The 23653-nt window shown below is 38.1% G+C and overlaps 3 protein-coding genes, 2 long non-coding RNA genes, 1 other non-coding gene and 3 pseudogenes across 11 annotated transcripts; 5 read left to right on the top strand and 4 right to left on the bottom strand.

Annotated features, from left to right (window-relative positions):
* Window positions 1–1006: 1006 nt before the first annotated feature.
* On the top strand, window positions 1007–7940 carry AT4G08340 (annotated as a pseudogene; the record flags this gene model as incomplete). Its single annotated transcript has 19 exons — window positions 1007–1492; window positions 1671–1787; window positions 2005–2649; window positions 2732–2797; window positions 2903–2968; window positions 3051–3116; window positions 3291–3356; window positions 3466–3510; window positions 4366–4410; window positions 4549–4623; window positions 4761–4820; window positions 5103–5162; window positions 5260–5316; window positions 5744–5809; window positions 6303–6368; window positions 6452–6496; window positions 6823–7034; window positions 7127–7211; window positions 7302–7940.
* On the top strand, window positions 3942–4027 carry AT4G08345. The gene has a single exon. It is a non-coding gene; the product is annotated as a tRNA-Leu (tRNA).
* A 1347-nt stretch (window positions 7941–9287) lies between the features above and the next one.
* On the bottom strand, window positions 9288–9856 carry AT4G08336 (annotated as a pseudogene; the record flags this gene model as incomplete). The annotated part of the gene is made up of 2 exons: window positions 9288–9587; window positions 9683–9856.
* A 1211-nt stretch (window positions 9857–11067) lies between these two features.
* On the bottom strand, window positions 11068–14589 carry AT4G08333 (annotated as a pseudogene; the record flags this gene model as incomplete). Its single annotated transcript has 1 exon — window positions 11068–14589.
* Window positions 14590–15376: 787 nt separating this feature from the next.
* AT4G08330 (uncharacterized protein) lies at window positions 15377–17035 on the top strand. Of its 2 annotated transcripts, none has more exons than NM_001203760.2 (2): window positions 15377–15745; window positions 16426–16954. In NM_001203760.2, the coding sequence occupies exons 1-2, from the start codon at window positions 15630–15632 to the stop codon at window positions 16769–16771; spliced, it is 462 nt and encodes a 153-aa protein (NP_001190689.1). In that variant the 5' UTR covers window positions 15377–15629; the 3' UTR covers window positions 16772–16954. The 2 variants fall into 2 exon arrangements, with proteins under 2 accessions (NP_001190689.1, NP_192573.1); NM_116902.3 differs by having other exon boundaries at window positions 15451–15745; window positions 16393–17035.
* AT4G05405 lies at window positions 15762–16398 on the bottom strand. The gene has a single exon (NR_141868.1). It is a non-coding gene; the product is annotated as an other RNA (long non-coding RNA).
* Window positions 16955–19515, bottom strand: TPR8 (Tetratricopeptide repeat (TPR)-like superfamily protein). 2 transcript variants are annotated; one of them, NM_116901.4, is made up of 9 exons: window positions 19230–19515; window positions 18859–19125; window positions 18631–18767; window positions 18485–18551; window positions 18235–18334; window positions 17957–18120; window positions 17768–17814; window positions 17629–17679; window positions 16955–17539 (listed from the first exon to the last, which is right to left on the bottom strand). In NM_116901.4, exons 1-9 carry the CDS (start codon window positions 19300–19302, stop codon window positions 17165–17167), a joined length of 1281 nt encoding a protein of 426 aa, NP_192572.2. In that variant the 5' UTR covers window positions 19303–19515; the 3' UTR covers window positions 16955–17164. The 2 variants fall into 2 exon arrangements, with proteins under 2 accessions (NP_192572.2, NP_001031594.1); NM_001036517.3 differs by having other exon boundaries at window positions 16955–17542; window positions 19230–19420.
* AT4G05395 lies at window positions 17196–17467 on the top strand. The gene has a single exon (NR_141867.1). It is a non-coding gene; the product is annotated as an other RNA (long non-coding RNA).
* A 312-nt stretch (window positions 19516–19827) lies between the features above and the next one.
* On the top strand, window positions 19828–23349 carry AT4G08310 (DNA ligase). Its single transcript, NM_116900.5, has 9 exons — window positions 19828–20176; window positions 21041–21146; window positions 21255–21562; window positions 21706–21811; window positions 21894–22214; window positions 22302–22378; window positions 22461–22585; window positions 22705–22986; window positions 23080–23349. The coding sequence occupies exons 1-9, from the start codon at window positions 20016–20018 to the stop codon at window positions 23106–23108; spliced, it is 1515 nt and encodes a 504-aa protein (NP_192571.1). The 5' UTR covers window positions 19828–20015; the 3' UTR covers window positions 23109–23349.
* Window positions 23350–23653: the final 304 nt, after the last annotated feature.

The raw sequence follows: 23653 nt of genomic DNA, 5'->3' as shown, positions 1-23653 counted from the left end.
GTCCCGATCGGAAAACAGACGATACCACGATCTCAGTTTCAAACCCTGCTGGTCCTAATTCGCGTCTGAGAAAACGTGTCTCACGAAACTGCGAATAACTCAACCAAGTTTAATCCAAATCCAATTCTGTAAACTGGATAATAACGATAAAGGAATTGGGAATAACTCTACTAAATTTCGTTACCTTTTACCACGATTTGATATGACGAAACTGATTTCTCCCAAACCCTAACGATTTTGCTCCTTCTCCTTTTCTCTCTTTTTCTCCTTTATAAAACGAAAAGTGGCTAACTAAAGCCCTAATTTCGAGTTTCCTTCTTTTATAGGCACACTCTAGGGTTTCCAATTAACCCAACCAATTAAACCGGATGATTTAAAAACAAACCCTAACCGATTTTCCGGTTCACGGGCGTTACACCAACTAAAATACATTTGCAACTTGAATAAAATCATGGATAATATCATTGCGTATGCCCAGAGGATTCATTATTTAGGTCGCATTTTTCTTAACAGTTCCCCAGCTACTGTTAACTCAAAGATTACGCATGTACCCCTATGATTTCGATATCGAGAGGAGTAGAGCGTAGACGATATTATTGCTAGAGTGTAGGAGTTGATTCTCTCTAGATTTTTTTGGGGAGGTGTGATGTTTTTTTTTAATTAGCTTGTTATCGAACGGTCGCTACTTTTCAAGTTTATATATCATGAATGACGGTTTGGAGGCGGAAGAAATCATCAGAGCAACTTTCCCAAAAATTAGCTTTTTCGGCAGTTTTTATTTTCGATCATCAACTCGTCTCTCAGATCTGGGATTTTTCCTGACAAACGTTATAGTAAGTTCATTTTTTCCCCTCTTTTTGTCATCAGTCCTTCATTTGTTGACTAATGGCTTTGTTTGTTTCTTTTGTAGGAAGATGGCGCCTCTCCCTCTCCCTCCCCGACTGATTGCGTTTCGTGAAGAACCACACGACGAGAGGGTCAACGTGTATCAGAAAATGAAAACCTTATGTGGTGTGTTATCAATGCCCTAGACGATGGAGAGCGGCAGTTCATTGCTCGATCTTCGTTCGGTCGCTTGTTGGAATTCCCCAAACTACTCGCGTGGTCCGCGAGCTTTAGAATTTTCATTCTGGGTAGGCAGTTGGAAGTTGCGAAACCGAATGAGATATGGGTTTTATTTGCCGGCACTCCTATTCGCTTTTCGTTGAGAGAGTTCAAGATAGTTATCGGGTTACAGTGTGGAAAATATCCGAGCTTGAAGATGAAGAGGAAGAAAGGCACTGCGGGGAAGAGGATACCATTTTACAATAAGCTGTTTGGGCTTGAAGAAGATGTAACTGTTGACCGGGTGATTACAATGTTGAAGAGAAGGATTATCTCAGATCCCGGCATGAGGATCAGATGTGCTTGTTTGGCCATTGTCGACGGCTTTCTTGTCCCTACCTCGCACTATCCCAAGATTGTTAAGGCTCACGCTGAAATGGCTGAGGATGTTGAAGCATTTCTCTCTTATCCATGAAGCCGTTTCACATTCGAGATGATGATAAAGTCGATTAAAGAGAGGGAAATTTAACAACTTGCTAGTACCTGTTTTGTTGTTCAGGGTCTGTTGTACGCGTTGCAGTTGGTGGTATTACAAGCAGCCCCATCTATTCAAGAAGGTCATGTAGTTGGTGAGACCATTGAGTCAAAAATCAGAAGAGGCTGAAGACAATTTCGAAGAGGCCCCTCGTGATTCCGTCGCTTTCAAGCTAGGGCATGCGAAGGAGCTGGATGCTAAATGCTCGGTAATACTATTATTCATTAAACTTGTTATTGTTTAACACAGTAGTTGGTTTCAACACGCGAGACCATACAATGGTCTATTAGTAAAACTCGATAATAGTATTGTCGGTTATTTTGTTATCTGTTAGCAATGGTGACATCTTCATAGTTAACCACTAAGCGTGCTCACCATTAATCAAGTTATCTGACTGATTTTGTTATCGGGATTCACTATTGCAGGTTCGTGTTGCTACTATTATTTGCCCTGACCTTGATCTGGACCCTGAGGAAGATTTGTCGTGGTCTGAAGACGATGAAGATGAGAGAGTCGATAATATTTTAATATTGGCTGAGCAGGGTCTTATTTTCAAGAATGATATGTTTGGTGGTGGATGTTTCCCATCACAGATGCAATTGGCTTCCAAAAAACAAAAAAGGTGTGTTAAGTCAAATGGTGGTCGGAACAGGAAAGGCAAACCATCAAAGAACACTAGTAGGGTCAGGACCAAACATCAAAGACCCGTTCCAGAGGAAGGTAGTAGTTCAGGGACCGTTTCTATGGATTCTATTTCCCGTTTGTTGGACAAAAAGCTTGAAGCGCAGGGGAAATTAATCATTGTTGCGCTTATGGATTGGTTCATTATAAACATTGTCATTGAAGGTGGACTTTCCAAAGATCCGGCTAGTGGGGGTGTTTCTAATCCTGAAGAGGTGGGTCGGAATGAGCCCAATGATGATTTTGGGTTTGATGCTCTCCGCCGGCCATCTTCTAATGTTGGTTCTAATGGCCGTCAAAGGAATTCGAATGTTCAGTCTAGTGTGGATGAGATTTTGTCTTACTACACAGACAAGGTTCCAAGTGGTGTTGGGCTCAACGTGTCGGAGGTAATTTTGGGAAGTCACTTACAACATATGAAATTTTTTTGCTGGATATGTCCTCAGTTTATTTTTGTTCTTGGGTTTTTAGCGCGATATTGTAGAGCTAGTGGAAGACGATGTTCGATCTGCTGGCGGCTTGAGCCCGAACGTGCAGGTAGGTTTTTTTCCCGATAAATTACTACTAAGGTGTTATTCTAAATAGTTCATAACTGGCACAATATATGTATAATATCAAGCGGGTGTTATTTGTGGTTATTAGCGCGACAATGTTGAGCCAGTGGGAGATGATGTTCGATCCTCAGGTGACATGAGTCCAAACCCATCAGTTAGTTTTTTTGTAGCAGTTAACTCATCTTTTAGTTGTTATTTTAAATAGTTGAAAATTATTATCTTCTATTGTTGTGCAGGCTGCTAACAATGTTAGAGAGGGGCCTGCTACTTTTGATATAATGGAATCCGAAGATAACCCTGGCGTGAGTTTTTCTTTTTTCTTTTTTTTTGATTGTAGTCTTTTTAAACTGTCTTATCTGTTGTCTTTTTCTGCCATGATTGCGTTGATGACTTCACCTAACTTTTTTTACAAATTGTTATCAAGGCAATGATTGTTTTGAGTTATAATTCTGAGAATTTTTTTCGTTTTTTCTTAGCGTGACAACGTTGCTCCAATGGAAGACCATATCCGATCCGAGGTCCAATTGAGCCCGCACGTATTGGTGGGTTGGTTTGTTTAAGTTTATTAACTTCTTAAGCGTCATTTTATGTAGTTACTAACTGTTAGCATATCTATAAAATATTCATGTGCGCTTTATTTTTTTTTTTCAGGGCGCCAAGGACGTTACGGATGTCTCTGATCCAACCGATAAAGTGGTAATGGTGTATAATCTCGTTTTTAATGGATAATTGTTTTTGTGGACTGTAGTTACTTAAACTTGGGTTTTGGTGGTTAGTTTGTTTAAGTTAATTAAATTGTTAGGCGTTATTTTATTTAGTGACTAACTGTTCCCATATCTATTAAATATCCATTGGGGGGAGGGGTTTGGATTGTGATGCTCATGGATATTACAAACAATCGCCTTAATTGTTTTGCCGGGCGCTAACGATGTTACGGATGCCTCTGGCCCTACCGAAAAAATGGTAATCGATGATAATCTATTTTTTAGTGTAAAAAATATAAAGGACAAAAAGTCAATTGAAATAATTTTAAAAATCAATTGGAAATTTTAATAAATTGGCTTCTTTATTTAAATTTTAATCTCGACGATTGAATCAAAACTTGTTAATATTGTTTTGAACAAGTTGCCGCTATGGTGAAATTGGTAGACACGCTGCTCTTAGGAAGCAGTGCTAGAGCATCTCGGTTCGAGTTCGAGTCCGAGTAGCGGCATAAGATCTTTTAAAAGAGATATTATAAGTTTTATAATCAAAATAATACCCGACTTTTTTCTAAAATCGGGTAAAACCTAGTATTAATTTATTAATTTTTAACAAATTTTTTATGATTTTTTTAATTTTAGAGCATATATTAACTCATATATCTTTTTCGGTCGTTTCAATTGTGCTGACAATTTATTTTTTAACTTTATTAGTTAATTTAGATGAAATCATAGGATTTTTTGATTCATGAGATAAAGGAATCATAATTACGTTTTTTGGTGGTATAATTGTTTTTGTGGATTATGATGCTTATGAATATTACAAACAATCGCCTTAATTGTTTTGCAGGGCGTTAATGATGTCACAGATGCCTCTGATCCTACTGAGAAAATGGTAATTGACGATAATCTTTTTTTTAGTGTATAATTATTTTTGTGGATTGCAGTTTCTTAAACTGCTCTAGGTGTTTCTGGTTTACTCAATCATTGCGGTGTCATCTTTTCACATCGTTTTTTTTTCTTATGGGTACAGGTAGAAGAAAACGTCTCATCTGATGCTGTAGCGGAAGATCAACTAGCCGAGGCTGACGTGATTCACGATTCCGAGGTGAGACCTTTTCCAACGGAAGTGAAGTCACTAGTCAGTAATTATAGTAATCATTATGTCACTTACATGTTTAACAGTTATATTAGCCACTAACGCAACTGGGGGATTATAATTTTGTTGTTATTTTGGTTTTGTAGGGCCCAGTCTTTGTAGGAGCTGATTTTGGTACAAACTTTGGTGACGGTGGAAGTCAAGAGGTTAGCTGATATGTCTCTTAGCATGTCAAATGGGTTGTTAACGAATTGTATTTCGATTACGTTGCCTTGACAATAACCGTTGTCGTAATTTGTTATTAGCCAAATAACATAGATTCATGTGTTGACGGACTCCCCCCCAATCTGGAGGGCAATGAGATGTGTTGGATAGCAATTAATTATATTTAAATACACTTTGATTACTCCAAACATTTTATGGATTAGGTAATGTAACATAGCAGATAATGAGTTGGGTAGCTGTTAATGTGTTCATTTGTGCTGTAGGCACCAAATCGAGTTGTTGCTGACGTAGTCAACGTTGATGCGGATAAAGATACGCCAGAGGTAAGGAGTTAAGATCTTAGTATTGTGATTAGTGTTTCAACGAATTGCATTTCTCTCTATTATCCCGACCCTAATGTTGGAAAAAATATCTTTGTAGGACGCTAATACTGATTTCGTGGTAGACGACATCCCCCCTGCAGTGGTGTGTAATGAGGTTTGTTTTATAAAGAAACATTAAACTGAATTTCTCTTTTTAATTGTAATTCTGCTTTACATACTCCCTTGTTGAATCCTGTTGATTACATATTTTTCATATGTTTAAAAGTCTGGTTACAAGGTTTCATCCAATGAAACGGTTGTAAACCCAGAGGAATCTCTCGATAACGTAGAGGAATCTCTCGATAACGTGGAAGTTAGCGGCGTAGATATTATCCTCATAATGCCGTATTTTGCTCTGTCGGTTGTTTTATCCAAAGTTGTGTTGTTTCATGCGCTAGGTTCAATGTTCCCAGCCTGCAGGTGGTTCTGTAAGCCAATTGACGAATGCTGGAGAAGATGGCCAGGTAACACGTCTATTTCATACTAGCACGGTTTTTATGTGTTTGAATCTGGCTTCACTATTTGAACTCATCGTCGATTAGGTTGCCCCCGCGACTGATGATGGAATGGTTGGTGTTGATGTGACCGCGGAGTTTCCGGATATTTTGGTTAGCAGCTAAACTAGCACCCATAATGTTGTTACCTCCTTACGCTTTTCTCCAGCGTTTACCTACTCTTCTACTTGTAAAGATTAAGTTTTCAATGATAGCGATGTTAGGAGTTAAGTAAACCTTTTTTTAGTTTGGAATTTGAGTTCTATTTATGTTCAGTCTTTAAGTTGGGCAAATGCTTTATTACTGAGTAGATCGTTTATAATTTTAAAATAAAAACCATGAGTGGTAAACCAACCACCGGCAAATAAAATTAAAATTAATCGTTTTTTTAATTTATGCTCAGTTTTAATTTGTCTCAGAGTCTATCATGTTGTTGTGTTGTTATTGTTTGGAAGTTACTACATGCCATCATTAGTGTTATAACATTGTATTTGGATGCTAGTTCTGTTGCGGTCGTGTTATGGTTACGCAAAACACTTTTGATTTCAAAGTTTCATCTCCCCTTTTACAGTAAGTTGTATTTTGTGGAACCGTTGTATTGTATCAGGAATATGGCGGTAACGATTGTTATACCGGCGACGGTCGTGACCCTATTAAGAGATTTTATGAACAGGTTAATGTGTAACTACACATCGTATGTTATTATTTCCATAAGTTTTTTTATCGGTAATTCTCATTTTTGAACTGTTTTGACAGGATGTTGGCAGGGGCACCCCCTCAGTTGTGTCTTCTATCCTCAAGGTGTTTGGGTTTTGTTTCCTACTAATATTTTAATTATCTCCTAATTGCTATAACTATCTAATTCTTACTTTTTATTCAATTGACTCGTTCTGCACCGGATTCAGATGAGGTATATCCCCGAGGTATATCCCCTAATTGTATATCTGATATAATATTGGTTACATGTTTACTTTAATATGCTTAATCTTTTAGGATTTTACCACCACCCCTCCCTCCTTCAAAAGAGGCTAAGATCTTAACCCATGCATATCTCGTCAACTGTAATTTTTTTTTTGTAACCTAAATATGATTTGCCACCTTTTATTAATAATGCCAGTTAGTAGCAGGATGATATGAATGCTAACAACGCTGATGGAATTTGTGGGAGAAGAAGTAAGCGTCTCCGTACTCTATCTACCAAGCTAGATGGTCGCTTCGCGTATGGTAAGAAAACCAAGATTTTAGTGGGTCATCCATCCCTTGTTGTCAATAAAGGCAACGACCTTGTCGACACAGAAGAACGATTTCAAAACTCCATGAAGAAACTTAAGGCGATAAGGTATTCTTTATCCCATTTGTTTGTTGTTAGCACATAAAATATTGTTATTTTTGCAATTGGTAATCTTTTATCGACGTATTGGTTTGCAATAGGTCAATTAGCATTTGTGGGGGTGTTGCTTTGACCAATAAAGAAATTTTGGATTTGACTGATCGGAAGAAGAATCTAACAAGCAAGGTACGTTCTGTCATTATATATTAGAATACTTAAAGATTTAACATATTGTTTTGTAATATGTTGGGTGTTTCTCTTTCCTTTATCACCCAGGTAATGGATGCTCTCATCAAGTTTAGTCGGCATTTGTTAAGAACCGATGATGCCGATGGTCATAAACTTCGTGTCGATGTCCTTGATTCTAAGTTCGTCTCACTATTGTTCCGTCTATTCCCCAAATTTTCTCGATGCTCTTCTAAACAAGATTTTCAGTTCCCACCTCATCTGATTGATCTCTTTAATGGCCGTGGAGAACCTGATCATATCGAATTATTCACGGAGGCTGATTTCCTGTACCTGCCATTTAACTTTGACAAGAAGCATTGGGTGGCTTTAGCTGTTGATTTGAACTGTCGAAAGATAACTGTCTTGGATTCGAACATTCAACGACGCAAAGATTCTGCTATTCAGGACGAGATCATGCCACTCGCGGTAATGTTGTCATTCCTTTTCCAACAGGCTGCTTTCAATTCGTCTAAGAGGAACTGTTCGATGGATCCGTTTTCTATAGAGCGACCACTAGTCATCCCGCAGGTTGCTTCCCCACTCGATACAGGCATCTTCTCTATATTCCTTATCCACACTCACGCCACAGGTGGTGTCACTGAATGTGTGGAATTTGAGGTCGACGGTCTTCAGTGTGAAGTTAAAAAGCTAGTGTCGGCCTTAATATTGGTGGGGGTTACTAGCTAACTCTGTTGTTACCCTTCTTTACAATGTTTGTTTCCAACCGTTTTCTAATTGCGTGAAGCTTTTGTCGTAGTCTTAGTTATCCGAATCTGTTTGTGTACGTTTAGCACCTCGATATTGTTTAGTATATAACTTTGTTATTAACCTAATATTACGTTATCTGATATAAGATTAGCCGTTTTAAATGCTTAATGTTGTATTCTCGTTGCATTGTTGTATATTTGTCATCGTTGTTATCAGATAACGTTTGTCGTTTATCTCTGTTTTTAATAGTTTTTTCAATTCGTTGATTTTGTCTTCGCATGTATCACTAATAATAATATCAGATATAATGTTATCACGTTATCCAATATCTTTTTAAAAAATATTATTGTTATGTATTATTACCATTTTGTAGGATTTTACCAGACTCGGATTGTTGATTTAGCGCAGAATTACTAAATAACGTTTTACTAGCAAACTTTTTTGTCACCCAACTTTACAATTTTTTGTTTCCCAGCGTTTTTCTAACTGCGTTTAGCTTTTGTCTTACACCTAGTTATCCGATTCTGTTTTGTTTACGTCGTGTACCTCGATATTGTTAGCAGCTAACGTTTGTATTTACTTAATAATAAGTTATCTACTAAGTTAATAATATATGGTTAGTTTTGCAGTATCGTTGCATTGTGGGATATTTATCATCGTTGCATTCGACTCGCGTTAGCAGAGATACTATTATTCCAATATTAATCTATATTAGAGATTTTCCTCGCTAACGTTTTTGTTATCATTGCTTCTCATTGTTGTTAAAATTCGTGGATTTTGACCAGCCTTGGATCGTTGCATTAAGATTGCGGTAGTAGATAATAATAAGTTATCTGATATTAGATTAGCCGATTTAAATGGTTAGTGTTGCAGTATCTCGGTAAGCATTGTGGGATATTTATCATCGTTGCATTCGACTCGCGTTAGCAGATTAACTATTATCCCAATATTATTCCATATTAGAGATTTTCTCGCTAACATTGTTGTTATCATTGTTACTCATTGTTTTTAAAATTCGTGGATTTTGACCAGACTCGGATCGTTGCATTAGGATTGCGGTAGTAGATACTATATTATCCCTTTTCAGCGTAAAGGTTACTAGCTAACTTTGTTGTTATCTTACATTATCAACGTCGATTTCAAATACATTTTAATTACTAACGTTTATCTTAATAACAAGTTCTCGAGATTTTATCTCACTCCAACCGTTGGTCTATATTGCAGCGTTAGCAGATACACTATAGTCCCTATATTATTCTACTAGAGCGAAGGTTAGCAGACACAATATTATCCCGCTGACTACTACAACAAAGTGTAAATATTATTCTACACTACTTCCCCTTTAAGTTTGGTGTATCCAAGTATGATCATACACCCTAACACCATCACAATCATCAACCTCTTACTGCTCGCTTTCGTTTGAGACACAGCTTCTTCCACTTTCGTAAGCACTTCTTTTTCTATCTTCATTTCCACGTTCTCGTAAACCATCTTTTCGAACTCGGACCTCTGTCCCCGAAGATCTTTCAGCTCTTGCTCAATGTCTCGTGTCTTTGCTGTCAATGTCTCTATCTCATTGAGCAAAGCTTCGTCAACCAATTTAAAAGTGTGGTCGTCGTTTCTTAGCTAGGTATTAACATAGATTTTCCAAATTAACAGCGAATTAAACATGGCAATTGAAGAAATAGAATAATCAGATGAACAAGATTAGCAGCATTTACCCTATTTTTTGCAGCAAAATCACACCGATAATATGTCCGGCAAGGATTCGGAACCGATTTTGAAATGAGTGACACGACTCCTTCCCCGCACCAACATATTTTCGGTATTCCTACAACTTTACCTTTACCCCGCGGCCCTGTAGATCCAGTCGAACTTGATGATAGACTGCTCATCCTTTGTCGAAGAATTTTGGTTCCAAATTTCGGGTTCTGGTTCCAAATTAGGGTTCTTCTGTTTTTAATTTGGGGGATTATAACCCTGGAATACTCACGGCAATTATCGGGTTATATTTGTAGCTGTACGGCTTGGTTTGGTTTCATTGTGACTGGGTCACTGTTTCTTTGTCGGCTTCATGAACCAAACCGAAGTAATATCTATCTGGGGACAATTAGACGTTGTGACAATTATAAATATTCTTATCAACTCGGATACGTAAATTAGCCGATACATGAATATACTGATATATATTTAAAAAAGCGAACCTTTTACTTGATTCGGTCCGAAGATATGTAACATTCAGCGTATAGGTAATGTTATTATTATCAGTTATACAATATAGCTGTTTTACTTTTTTGTAAAAACAACTCGGGTGTTTATTGCTTTGATTGCAACTCCTACAAAGCCGGGCAATAAATTTATGTTAATATTCACTAGTGAATCTATCCCGGTATGGGGACAAGTACATATTTATGTTTTTTTTTTGTTATCAGATAACACGCGTTATGATTATTCTGATTGATGTCCTTAATAACTCGACCCACTAGGTGTCCTTGTCTTCTTTTAGGAGTACCAACATCGTGATTATACCAATGACAGGCGTTACATTATTTTCGCGACATTAGGCTTATCAACTAAAGTTAATAGATTATCATGATTTGTATCACGATATCATTTCGATGCGATTTTTTCCGGTTAGTATTATCTTCTTTAGTTAGTAGGTTAAAGTCAGAGATAACTCAGTAAACAAAAACATACCACATACTGCCATTATATGAAACATTACTTCATGATAGTTGGATTCGTACCGATAATTTTACATTTAGGGAACAGATGTCATACGCATGTACAATGAAAATTTTCTGAACCCTTCCCCCGTATTATTTATTTCACATCGCCATGCCAGATTCTGTTAATCCTGGCAACATCCATCCCACAACTTTCAGCGCAAAAAAACGTGATCCTCCCCTTCTCTTATGTCTCCTGCAGTACAATTCCACCCTTTAAATATCAAGTAACATATATGTAATCGCGATATTATAATTCTTACCGTTATTGGTCCATTGCAGGTTACCCTGTTATGGCCCAACGACTTGCAGCGCGAACATCTTTTCCTTGAAGTCTTTTACAAAAGTAACAGAAGTTATTATTGTATAGTTATTGTATATCAGATATCCTGATTAGCGTTCAATAATTTAAAGCTTTCACATCGCTTCCTTGGTCTTCCCGGAGGCCTTGAAACATACGGTGGAGCCAGTTCTCCCCCCCCTACATCGTTTGGTGACGGAGTAAGAGTCTCCGTGTCAGGCACCGGCATTATTAGGGCTTGGTAACACAACCGTAGCTGTGGCGTGGTGTGATGAACCCCAACCAGTGTGTCCACTCGGAGTCCTTCTTGTATGGCCGCCACTATTGCGTGAGAGCAAGGAATCGTTAGAAGCTTAAACTCTCTGCATGTACATGTTCTCTCCAATAGGTTAACTACAAACCCTCCGCCTCTTTTGTCTCTAACCTCATAGAGACCATCCCCAATCTTTATCACAACAAAACCCGCCCCCTTCTCAAAATTCTCGATAACCATGTTATGTACTTTAGGCGGCAAGATATTGTCTTCTAACTGGGCTGCCTGCCTACGAAACGCAAACCATGATACGAGGGTTGTCTGGATAGATTCTAAGATTGAGATTACCGGATAATCTCGGGCTGCCGTTAAAACATTGTTTAGCGACTCGACAATATTACTCGTCATGAAGTTGTACCGATTCCCAACAAAATGTGACCTGGTCCAATGTTCGAACCCTATACTTTCCAGGTACTCAGCGCACGATCCATGCGTAGCCTTAATTTCAGCAAAAATCTTGTTGAAGTCAGTTAGCCGATAAGCTCTAGCTGCACTTGATACCAAGGCACTTAACTGTTCGACTTTAAAGTATGCCTCAATGTTTCTCTTGAGGTGGACGATGCAAGCAGCATGTGATGACATGGGGTAAACCTGTTACAGTACAAAAAGGCTTATGTAAACATAAAAAGCCTGATGGTAAACCCCACATTATCGGATAACATAGAGATTAATTCCATACCTTGCGGATGCTGGCATAAATAGAGGAATGCCTATCTGACATAAACACCAACTCGGGATCATCTGGAATAGCTTCCGTCAGCTTAGTCATGAACCAAGTCCACGCCTCATCGTTCTCGCTGTTTACTATTCCAAATGCAATGGGGAATATTTGGAAATTGGCGTCTTGCGCACTAGCTGCAACTAAACATCCCCCATATCGTCCCCGTAGGTGTGTACCGTCGATAACTATCACCTTCCTCATGTAAGGATAGCCTAGAACACAGGCATGAAGGGTAAAAAACAAGTACTTGAATCTCTCTACCCCTGAAGCATCCTTTTCAGTTTCCATTGCCACAAGTGAGTTGGGATTTGTCTCCAAAAGCAGCTTAAAGTATGGTTGGTTTAGAGCGTAACTCCCCATAGCAGACCCCATTGCATTGTCCATCGCTATTTCTCTTGTCCTCCATGCCTTCCAATAAGAGACGTTGAGGTTAAACTCTTGGCGTAACATTCTTCTAAGCTCATTAGGTCGAGGTCCACGGCCCACTCCTATGTATTTAGTTCCCATCAACTTCCCAATCACAGCCGTTGATGCTTGCTTGTGGAAGTCCCCTTTAGCATCCACGCTACACGTGTGTGTTGAAGTCGTGCTCCTAACCTCGAACGTATCACTATCTGGCAGCTTAGTTGCATAAACCCACCATGGACATGTATGGCTGACGCACACAGCCGCCACAACATTTGGCCCGGACTTTACGTAAATGAAATGGAACTTCCTCCGGATCGCATGAATAGCGAGCTTAGTTGAACAATCCTCTTTATTCTTAAAAATGCGGCTGATGTAAATGTCACCCCCCTCGTAATCAGCATCCTTCAGGGCTCGCTGAAGGGCATCTGCAAGTCAATCAACGAATCAGGCGTTAACGATATGTTAATGCATTCGATAATATTATTACTAGAGAGATATAGAAAGTTGAAGATAAAGTTTTCTTTTATTAATGTTGTTATCTGTCGCTAACGATAAACACATACTCTTCTATATGTATGATAATATATAGATATACTTTTAACTTCTTGCTTTCCTGACGATAACAACAGTTGTAGCTATCTAACAATATATTTAGCAAGTTGATTTTTTTTTTTACCTTCCTTCCCTTGATCGTCAAAATATGGCGGAGCATCTCGGTCATACAAGACCGTCGCAACCGCTATATCCTTTACGGTCATTGCATTTCTCTACATCTCCAATACTCTTGAGGTATTGGAGACCAATCCAACAACTTCACTCGGTAAGGCATTCTCTATCATGATATCTTTTCCTTTATCCCTCATGGTGATGGGTTGAGGATTTTCAATGAGTGGGCCATCGGCGTCAGAATAAAAGTGGGACAGAGTCTCATCACCTACATTACGAAACACGTTAGTCGATAAATGCGAGTAACAGTTTAAAAACTTATCAGTTACCAAACATGTTATTTGTTAACAAACCTATCACCGATACGCTAAGGCTGTCGGAAGAGTCAGTATCATCCATTAGGTCTTCGCTGCAGAAAGAAACGCTCGTTGATATCGAAGTTGGCGTCCCGAAGGTTGAATCACTTGAAGACAATGCGACTATTTGTGGTCCAACAGCTTGCGATTCTGCCCCTACAAGGGTCAAATGCAAATTTTCAATTTCATTGTCGTTTGCATGATATGTACTTCCGAAGTCTAGTGCTCTCGCTGTCTTCTCTTTATCGCATCCGTTTGTTTCACTCGGTTGACTCCCTTTTAGCGACATTTCTCTTGAACACATTTCACGCAACATTGCTTCTTGTTGATTTGTTCTCCACACCTCGAATAAACGATCTTTTTCTCTCTCATCGTCATCTATAACCTTCTCTTTGCCTTTCAAACTTGTAATTGCCCCTGGTTGTGGTACTTTCGATGGCGTCTCGCTAGTCTCCGCTGCAATCTCCGTGTTTTCCCTTATGATGACACCTCCATACGGGTTGTGTTATTCAATCTCTTTACGTATGCCGACGTCGTTGGTGTCCCCCATGGTTGCTATATCTTGTCCGTCTCCTGAAATCTAAATATTATTAACAGATATCCAACTTATTTGATAACTTAAATATTATCATTAACGTGGTTTTGAGGTTTACCCGAGAGGTTACGCAACAGCATTCTGGTTAACGCGGTACCCCATACAGCTCTTGTTTCCGCACAATTTTAGTATTTATCCGATATTTCTTTCGAACTCAAACCGCTTAGATCCATGTTACTGCGGTAACTATTAACGTTTCGAACATTTCCACCTCGTATAATCTTCACTAGCAGATGCACTTCATCCAGATATGCCCTAATAGCCACGAACAGTGTCGTATCTTCGTCATCCAATATGTCAATTGGGTTCGCTCGTTTCCAATCAGGACCGAGCATCCACTGTGGCCACTGGTACGTTAACTCGATATCGTCATCTGGCCCTAACGCTAATCTATCTTTTCCCGCCATAACAATCTTCGCAAAACTATCTCTCTCACGCAGTCGGACTCCGAATTCAAACCCATCTACATGCGAGATGTGTTCGAAAATTCCGTTTTCATCTCTTTTCCACTCCCCAGGTATCAATCTCACCACGAACGCCATTTGTACCTGAAATAGTTTCAGAAATAACAAGTTAGTTATCGGTTTCTATTATAATCTTGCAAACCCTAAGGTAAAAAAAGTAGCTTCCAAACATTTAACTATCAGTTACAAAATACTTGGATCTTTTACTTTTACGTCTCTGCTTTGAATTTTCTGGGTTCCTAGCTTTTGCTTGCATTAAAATTATCGGAAATTTAAGTTGTTAGTCTGCTAGTTTTTTGTTGGTTGAAGTTAGTACAACGGTAATAAATAGGATAACCCAATGTATATGGCTGATATTCCCGCAACTCGAAATATATTTGTAATGATCACAATATTTTCCCCCAATATATTTTATGTTTCCAAAATCGGCGAGTGAATCTTCGTAAATCTCTACGGCGTTAAATGCTTAAACAGCTACGCTACAATTAGTTATCGTTTACTCCGGGTTATAGGGATATTTTTGGTACAAAAATATGTCACACAAGAGAGAAGCTAATTTCTAACTTATCATGCTTACTTCTTTTATTTTCGGTTCGACTGAGCATAGAAATTAAAATAGCTTTAAAGTAATCATGATAACTTACATCATTCATCATTACTTTTTTTTAATTCTCTTTTATAATATACATATATATATTTTTTTTTTTTTGAAAATTCTCCTCCACTATACCTAATATTAAAAAAATCTTACCAACAATTAATATTTTTATACATTTTATTGTTTACGGGAAAACTGTTGAAATGTTTTATTCTTAAAAAATCCACGTCAGCAGTCAAAGGTCAAAAACTAAAATACATTTAGGTCATAAATGCATTTGAATCTAACCCAAAAAAAAAAAAAGAGATCTCCTCTTACTGCTTCGAATTCGATCGTTACTAGAAACTGCGACCACGACATTGGTCGTGGCCTCGTTGGGGAAGAAGTAGTCAAAGTCACCCGCATCGATTGGGACACGTTCTTCTTCATCAACCTAATCGAATCTTTTATCCTCTCTTCGATCCCAACATCGATAAATTATTATTACCATTTGCGGCGTTGTTGAGTGATCTCCGCGACTATGGAGAGATCAGCGTCGGTGGGTGTTAACGACGGCCGTTTTGGTGGCAACCAATTCTATTCGCCATCTTTCTCTTCTTCTTCTTCTTCTTCTTCCATGAGACATGTTAATTACAGGTATCTTTTGCTTACACGTCAATTTACTGAATCTTGTGGCTTAGGGTTCTTATTTTAGTAATTGTAGTAAGAAAATGAAGCTAATGGTTCTTGTTTTTTTTTCTGAATTTAGTAAAAATCTGTATTGAGACAGAACCCTTGTTTCTGTGTAACTGTGAAAAGATAAATCTTTGTTCTTTATTTAGTTTGGTTCATCATTCGGTGACTAATTTGGAAGCAGAGTAATCATGTGAATAAGGAATTAGTAATCAATTTGATTTGATTGTTGTATTGAATCTCAAAGGTAGTCTAGGTTTTTTTTATTTAGGGTTTTGATAGTTGATTTTGGAGTAATTGTGTATTTAGCTTGGTTCATCATTTTAATAAGGCACATGTGAATCATGAATTTGTTAATTTGTTGATGATGATGATGATTATTGTTATGTGAATTGGTAGGTGATGATTATACTTAGTTGTTGTCTTGTCTTGTCTATAATTCGATGACTAATTTGTAGTCTTGTCTTGTCATAGAGCTCGTTTTGTTACTTAGATTAGTTTTGTTACTTAGATAAAGGATTGTTATGTTGATTGATCTTTAGTTTGTTGGTGTTGTGTTCTTTTTAGATAATAACTTAGACTGAACAAATATCTTTTGAACTTTCTTGTAGTTGTGGATCTTGTGGGTATGAACTAAACCTGAGCTCCACGAATCGAATCACATCGACAATCGGATCAAAGTACGGTAAATCCATGAAGAGTGGGATCATATCTTTCTTCAACATCGACGAGGGAAGATTCAGTCAGGTCGATGAGTTCCAATGCATGCCTCACTTCTCTAGATACTCTTGGGGTTTGTTTCGACACAGAACGAAGCTTCTATGTCGCAAATGTAATAATTATATCGGCAATGCTTCTCAGGAGAAGGCTCCTGAGTATGCACTTGTTACACAAAACTCGGATCCGACATCGCCTAGGATTGGTAGTGTTACGAAGTACGATATCAGAATCCGCTCGCTTCAACCTTCTTCTGCGGTCGCTTTGCTGTGAGTGCTTCTTCTACTACTGTATATACCCGCCGATATTCTAAATCTTCTTCGGAGTTTCGGATTTAGATCTTCGATGAAGTGTTTGTTATCGGCTTGGTACTGTTTTGATAAGGTTGGTTTGGCTTTTCAGTTGTATAGTAGTAACAACAATTTGCCTTATGTTTCTTGCTCAAATTCATAATTGGTGTTTACCAATTTTATTGTCGAAAAGCTGTGTACAACAATTCAAATACTGTATTTCAAGTGTAATGTAAAACATTTTATCAACAAGAAGCCATTAGTCTTCCATCATCATTTTATAATAACATGTTACTTTCACTACACGTTAAAATTCAAAACCTAACAAAGTTTTTGTGGCACAAACTCAAAAACCAATAAAACAATGATTCCAAGGTTAATTCCCAGATGGTCTTCCTTGTGCACCATTAGAATCTTGAGGATTATTGTTACCAGTGCCTCCCATTGATCCTCCAAACATCTGCATCATTGATCGTAATGCACCCGATAAATCTTCCGGCATTTGCTCTGTGCCTCCGAGATCTATGTTGATATTTCCGCCTACATGTATCTCAGGCTCATCTGCACCATTTCTGGTACCATCTCCACCTGCTCCTCCCTCGTTATTGCGAGAATGATTTCCCGGGAATGTGTTTCCCGCCATGTTCATGAACATGCTCATCAAATCAGGGTTTACAGGCATTGAGAACTGAGATGGTATTCCCTGGCCTCCTCCCATTTCTGGCTCTTGAGTGTAAAACGTGCTCGTGTTCTGCTGTTCACAACACCACAAAACATTAGTTCCTTTCGTCTCTCGACTTATTTACGCTACATGAGATGACTGGTCAGACATTTCAATACCTGGCTACGTCTCTGTCGTTGTTGTTCTTCTCTAATTTTCTGTTCAGCCACCTGTGATACACACCATGTCAATATCAGACTCTCATGTAAGTTACAGAACGATCCTTTAAATAGGAGAAATGTATAAAAAAATACCAACCCTGATATTTTCTTTCACAGATTCGTTATGCGGATCCAACAGCAAAGCTGCCATGAGTGTGATGAAAAAGGTTAGGCAGAATAAATGCTAGCTAACTTGAAGAAGCAAAGTTCTAGCTCTATTCTTAAGCAATCAATCCTCATAAAGGAATATGGTAATTTCTGACTAATTCTAAGAAGATATACATACCTTTCTTGAAACCTTTCTCGATAGCCTCGGCATATTTTCCTTGAGCATAATATGCTAACCCAAGACGACTATACGCCTTACTATAATTTGGATCAATCTCAATGGATTTAAGACAGTCCTTGATTGCTTCTGAGCACATGTTGATCTGTGTATATGCAGCAGCCCTGATAACAAGTGAAAAAATAACTAAGCGCATCAAATTCATATTATGCAGGAAGACCACCAAAGAGCTACAAACTCAGTTTCGATATTAATCAAATTACAGACTTATCACTCACCTGTTGCAGTAGAAAACAGCGTTCTTATCCGTCAGTGCAATTGCAAAAGAATAAAGCTCGACTGCCTCAAGATAAAGATTGGACTGCATAGCTTTGTTACCTAAAAGGCAGAGAATGTCACATAGAGGTTACAAGCACCCAAAAAACAAACCTTCATCGATCTCATTCTAACATAGGCTTGTAACAACTAAAGAACAAGGAAGAAGTTCCAACGATTTCGAAGAAAGGGACTACAAGCAATCACAAGTACCTTGACACTTGAGTGTTTCCGCCAAGCTATTCACATCAAACGTCTGACATCCAGACTTTTCCATTTCCTGATACACAAACACAAAACTTATAACCAAACTCATAACCAACAGAAGAAGTAAAACCGTCAAAGAAAATCAAACCTACATTGACACAATCATGAAATATCCTTGTAGCTTTCTCCAGCTGAGCAGGATCATCATCTCCATCAGGTGTATTCCTAAAATACCGTACTTTCTCAAGCGCACCAAAGAGTTGACCAAACAGTTCATCTCTAGAAGTCCCTAAAACCAGCACAATCCCACAATAATAAGTTCCATTACTCTATCCACCACTCACATTGGTCCAATAAACACGAAACAAACCATTACTTACCAGTAAAACTAGGCTCTTTACACGTATCCACGGAGACATGAGAACCGGAGGAACTAGGATCCTGAGTAGTAGCAGCAACAGGTGGTGGTGGTGGTGGTGGTATGGTTTCATTGTTGTCCAATGAAGTAAACAAATTAACAAGTGAAATAGGTTTAAAGCTATCATCATCATCATCTCTTGAAGAATCTGAATTAAGTTTAAAAGCTTCTCTTAAACATTCTCTAGCAACCTCAAGACCTTCTTCGTCAACACCTGGAGCAACCTCAACTACAATAACAACAACAAAATACATAGAAGAAGATTTAAAAACCCTAAATATCTCTAAATCAAAACAGAAATGAAAATCGAGAAACGTGATTGGTGGTGATTACCGGAATCAAGAAAATTTAAGAAAGAACGGACGATTTTCCGGCAGAGAGGAGAGTCTGTTGTTAGTTTCGCCATTGGAGGAAGAGAGAAAGAGAGAAGGAGAAGAATCTGGTTTCTTCTTCTCTGCGATGAAAGTGTTCGTTGAAGGAGGCAATTGAAAAGTCTGTCTGGATACAAGGTTATTATAGTTCTGGTTGGGTATAGAGTTATATTAAGCTGATTAACAAACAAATAAACTATATAATTTTACGTCCTTGTCCTCATCTGGTTCCGCTAATTTTAGCCTGTTGGACGTCCTCGCGTCCCAGACTGAAGAAGTGATGAGTAGGGCTGGGAAAAAAACCCGAAACCAACAACCCGAATCGAAATTGGCCCGAAAAGTTGGATCTAAAACCGAATCTGAATTCGAAGATTTATTCTATTAGGTCTTAAATTCTTCTATCCGAAAAATCAAACCCGAACCCAAAACTAAAAATACCCGAATATTTTAATTGAAAATCTAAATTTTACCTAAAACCTGAAATTTTACTCAAAAATCCGGATATTTACCCGAAGTTCCAAAATAGGGCCCAAAAATCTATACCCAAACTAATCCGAACCCGATTAGATGCGAACCGAAATCGAACCGATATTTTAGATTTATCCACCTGGGTTCTAAACTTTTCTACCCGAAAAATCTGTAACCGATCGGGTTTTAACCGAACCCGACCCGCTTACCCGAATGCCCATCCCACTGACGAGTGTATATCACAGAGATTACCACTGGACTTGCCCTTCTTCTGAGAGAAATGTCTGACGGCGACTCGACGACGACTTCGGCTATGGAGATCTCCGGCGACAAGATTGATTTGAAGGACGGTGAAGCAACAACACCACCAAAAACAGATATCGAGTCACAGATTCTCGCGGCTATGCAGTCCCGAGTAACCTACCTCAGAGATAAAGCAGAGTAAGAATCGTTACTTTCTTCATCTCTGTTCGCTTCGATTTCACGGAAGTTGAATTTGGCGAAACGAAGAAATGATAATTTCTAGGTCTGTAAATTGAGTGGTTCGAGGAGTATTCATTGTCTATGGTTGGCTAGGTTTGTATAAGAATTGTTTGGTGATGATGATTAAGAGTTTGATTTTGTGGATTAACTAGGTTTTATGGTCTGTGTTGTTTGTTGAATTTGGTGAAATATTGTTGAAACGAAGAAATGATAACCTAGGTTTGCGAATTGAGATGTTTGAGTAGTATTCATTGTTTATGCTTGGCTAGGTTTGTATAAGATTGGTTTGGTGATGATTTAGAGTTGGATTCTGTGGGAAAACTAGGTTTTATGGTTTGTGATGTTTGTTGAATTTGGTGAAATATTGTTGAAACGAAGAAAGTGAGAATCTAGGTCTGTGAATTGAGATGTTTGAGTAGCATTTAGTGTCTATGGTGTGCTAGGTTTGTATAAGATTGTTTTGGTGATGATTTAGAATTGGATTCTGTGTAGAAACTAGGTTTTGTAGTCTTTGATGTTTGTTAAATTTGGCGAAAATAGGGTTGAAACGAAGAAAATTAATAATCTAGGTCTGTAAATTGCAATGTTTGTGTAGTATTAACTGTCCATGGTAGGCTAGGCTTGTATAAGATTGGTTTGGTGATGATTCAGAGTTTGATTTTGTGGAGATACGAGGGCTGTAATGGTTCCGTTTCATTTAGTATATGAGACTAAGATTTGCATAGAAAAGAATGTTTGTAGGGTTAATGGTTTAAAGGTTTTCTGATAATTGCATAGAAAGATTTATGGAAAGCAGAATCATCTGGAATTTGCTTTTTGCAGCAACTTCACCTTTGAAGGTGTGCGGAGGTTGCTGGAGGAGGATCTGAAATTGGAGAAACATGCTTTGGATGTGCATAAGAGCTTTGTTAAGCAACATTTGGTTCAGGTATCCTTTGCTATATAGTTAATGCCAAGTTTTGCATGAAATAGAGAAAATATGTTACTACTTGCAGCTGACTAATTATGCCTCGATATGTTTTCTTGGTGATAACAGTGCTTAGCAGGTGCTGAGAATGATGAAACTTCAGAAAATTCTCTAGAAACTGAGAAGAAAGATGATGTAACTCCAGTGAAAGAAGCAGCAGAGTTATCTAAAGAGCACACGACGAAAAAAGATGGTAAGGAAGATATGACTGGTGATGATGAGAAAACAAAAGATTCTCCTGTGATGGGACTTCTGACAGAAGAAAACACGTCCAAATCTGTTGCTGAGCAAACAAAGGATGAGGACAAAGAGGTCCTGCAGAGTGATATAAAGAAAGCCCTTCGTAAAAGGTCTTCTTATATTAAGGCTAATTCAGAGTAAGCCAAATCTATGTCTTCTTTTCTAAAGTCCTTGCTTCGATGCCTTTTTCGATATGTTTAGGATTTGTGTTAGTTGTTTGTTTTGATTCAGTTTGGGAAATAAAAGTTTCTTGGTTTAAAAATCGCTTGTTCTGTTTCAGGAAAATTACAATGGGTTTACTTCGTCGACTTTTGGAGCAAGATCTTAAATTAGAGAAGTATTCTCTTGACCCCTACAAGAAATTCATTAATGGAGAACTAGATGAAGTGAGTAATTATAATTGACTATGTATCTTATAAGTTATAACTGTAAGGCACAGTCTTCTTATAACTTTTCTTGGCTAATTAGATACTACAAGCTCATGAAGCTACACAATCTTCAACTAAGGCTCAGAGGAAACCAGTATCTAAGAAGGTCAAGAGCACACCAGCTAAAAACTCAGACAGTGAAGAAATGTTTGATTCAGATGGTGAAGACGAGGAGGAGGACAAGGAAGTAGCTGTAAAAAAGAAGATGGCGGAGAAAAGAAAATTATCAAAGTCAGAGGGAACCGGAAAGCGGAAACGTGAAAAGGAGAAACCTGCCTCTGCAAAGAAGACAAAACAAACAGATTCACAGAGCGACAGTGACGCAGGAGAAAAGGCACCATCTTCAGAAAAATCTGTAAAGGTATAGCAGCTTTTTGGTAGTTCCTATCTCGAATCCTTTTAAAACAGCACAATTTACATCGTTTGGTTTCTGTTCTTTTAACTGCAGAAACCGGAAACTCCAACGACTGGCTATGGGAAGCGTGTTGAGCACCTTAAATCGATCATCAAATCTTGTGGAATGAGGTTTTTTAATCAAACCGGTAGATCTTTAAAAAGCTGCGTTAGTTTATACTCCAGGCTCTTGATTGTTTGTCTTTCTTGGCAGTATTTCTCCATCGGTTTACAGGAAAGCCAAGCAGGCTCCTGAGGAGAAACGCGAGGAAATTCTGATTAAAGAACTTAAGGAGTTACTCGCCAAAGAAGGGTTGTCTGCAAATCCTTCAGAGAAAGGTAATGCTTTACATTTAAGAAGTCTCCTCTACCTGCAGGAAAGCGTAGACGCCTTCAAGATATTCTAGAGCGAAAAATATGCGGATGATAAAATTGTTGATGGTTTTACCTGGTGACAGAGATCAAGGAAGTCAAGAAAAGAAAAGAAAGAACAAAGGAGCTTGAGGGTATTGATACAAGCAACATTGTGTCGAGTTCAAGGAGAAGATCCAGCGCAAGTTTTGTACCTCCTCCAAAGCCGATAAAAGCAGAAGAAAGCGAGAGCGATGATTCAGAAGATTCTGAGAATGAAGAGGATGAGGATGAAGAAGTAGTAGTAGAAGAAGAAGAGGAGGAAGAAGACGAGGGAGGTAGTGAAGATGGCGGAGAGGGAAGTCAAAACGAAGGAGAACTAAAAACTGGTAGGAATCTAACTCGTCTTCTGTAAATTGTTTACATCAAATTTCAGCAGAAGGTGTTTTTAAACACTGATGGTTATTTTGGTTTGGTTGCAGAGGATGGTGGTGAAGAAGAAAGCGAATAATTGTAAGATCGTTGGTTGTTTGTAATGTAGCCTAGTTTCACTATGTACTGTTGTAGAGTGGTGATATTTTGTACCTTTTTAATGTGCTAATCATATTTATGACATTAGGATATGAATTTTAAGGCTTGCATTATAACACTGAATTAGTTTTCATCTGAAATTTAGAAGGGATATGATTTTGTCAGTTTTTTCCCCAATATGTTTGCTTCATTTGGCCCTAACTCATTTTCCAATTCCGTCTTTGATCGAATAATTCACGACAAATATATCATACATTAACTACACACAAAATTGAGTTACAACGAGGAAACTCGTAATCGTTAACATAGATCGAATAACAAATGCTTCTTGATAGACTATTTCGGCTACTAAATTCTTAATCTCTCTCAACCTAAATTTGACCTTCATGAATAATATGTTCTAGTCCTAACATTTCTTGAACTTTAACTTGTAAATCTTCCTAAATATTTCGTAATCACAATTTCAACTAACTTTTTCATGTTCATAGGTTTTGAAAGATACTTATCAACAATAATCTTATATTT

Source organism: Arabidopsis thaliana, chromosome 4, assembly GCF_000001735.4.
Source record: "Arabidopsis thaliana chromosome 4, partial sequence".
NCBI lineage: Eukaryota > Viridiplantae > Streptophyta > Magnoliopsida > Brassicales > Brassicaceae > Arabidopsis > Arabidopsis thaliana.
Note: the sequence above shows the minus strand (reverse complement) of the source record. Positions and strands in the feature narration are given on the sequence as shown.

What these genes read in the sequence shown, in the direction of transcription:
- AT4G08330 (NM_116902.3), top strand. Translation starts at nt 15,630, where the DNA reads ATGGAGAGATCAGCGTCGGTGGGTGTTAACGACGGCCGTTTTGGTGGC. An exon ending in ATGAGACATGTTAATTACAG is followed by an intron (nt 15,746 to 16,392) that starts GTATCTTTTGCT and finishes ACTTTCTTGTAG; the next exon opens with TTGTGGATCTTGTGGGTATG.
- TPR8 (NM_001036517.3), bottom strand. Translation starts at nt 19,302, where the DNA reads ATGGCGAAACTAACAACAGACTCTCCTCTCTGCCGGAAAATCGTCCGT. An exon ending in CTTAAATTTTCTTGATTCCG is followed by an intron (nt 19,126 to 19,229) that starts GTAATCACCACC and finishes TTGTTATTGTAG; the next exon opens with TTGAGGTTGCTCCAGGTGTT. An exon ending in TAAAGAGCCTAGTTTTACTG is followed by an intron (nt 18,768 to 18,858) that starts GTAAGTAATGGT and finishes TGCTGGTTTTAG; the next exon opens with GGACTTCTAGAGATGAACTG.
- AT4G08310 (NM_116900.5), top strand. Translation starts at nt 20,016, where the DNA reads ATGTCTGACGGCGACTCGACGACGACTTCGGCTATGGAGATCTCCGGC. An exon ending in ATCAAATCTTGTGGAATGAG is followed by an intron (nt 22,379 to 22,460) that starts GTTTTTTAATCA and finishes CTTTCTTGGCAG; the next exon opens with TATTTCTCCATCGGTTTACA. An exon ending in TGCAAATCCTTCAGAGAAAG is followed by an intron (nt 22,586 to 22,704) that starts GTAATGCTTTAC and finishes ACCTGGTGACAG; the next exon opens with AGATCAAGGAAGTCAAGAAA.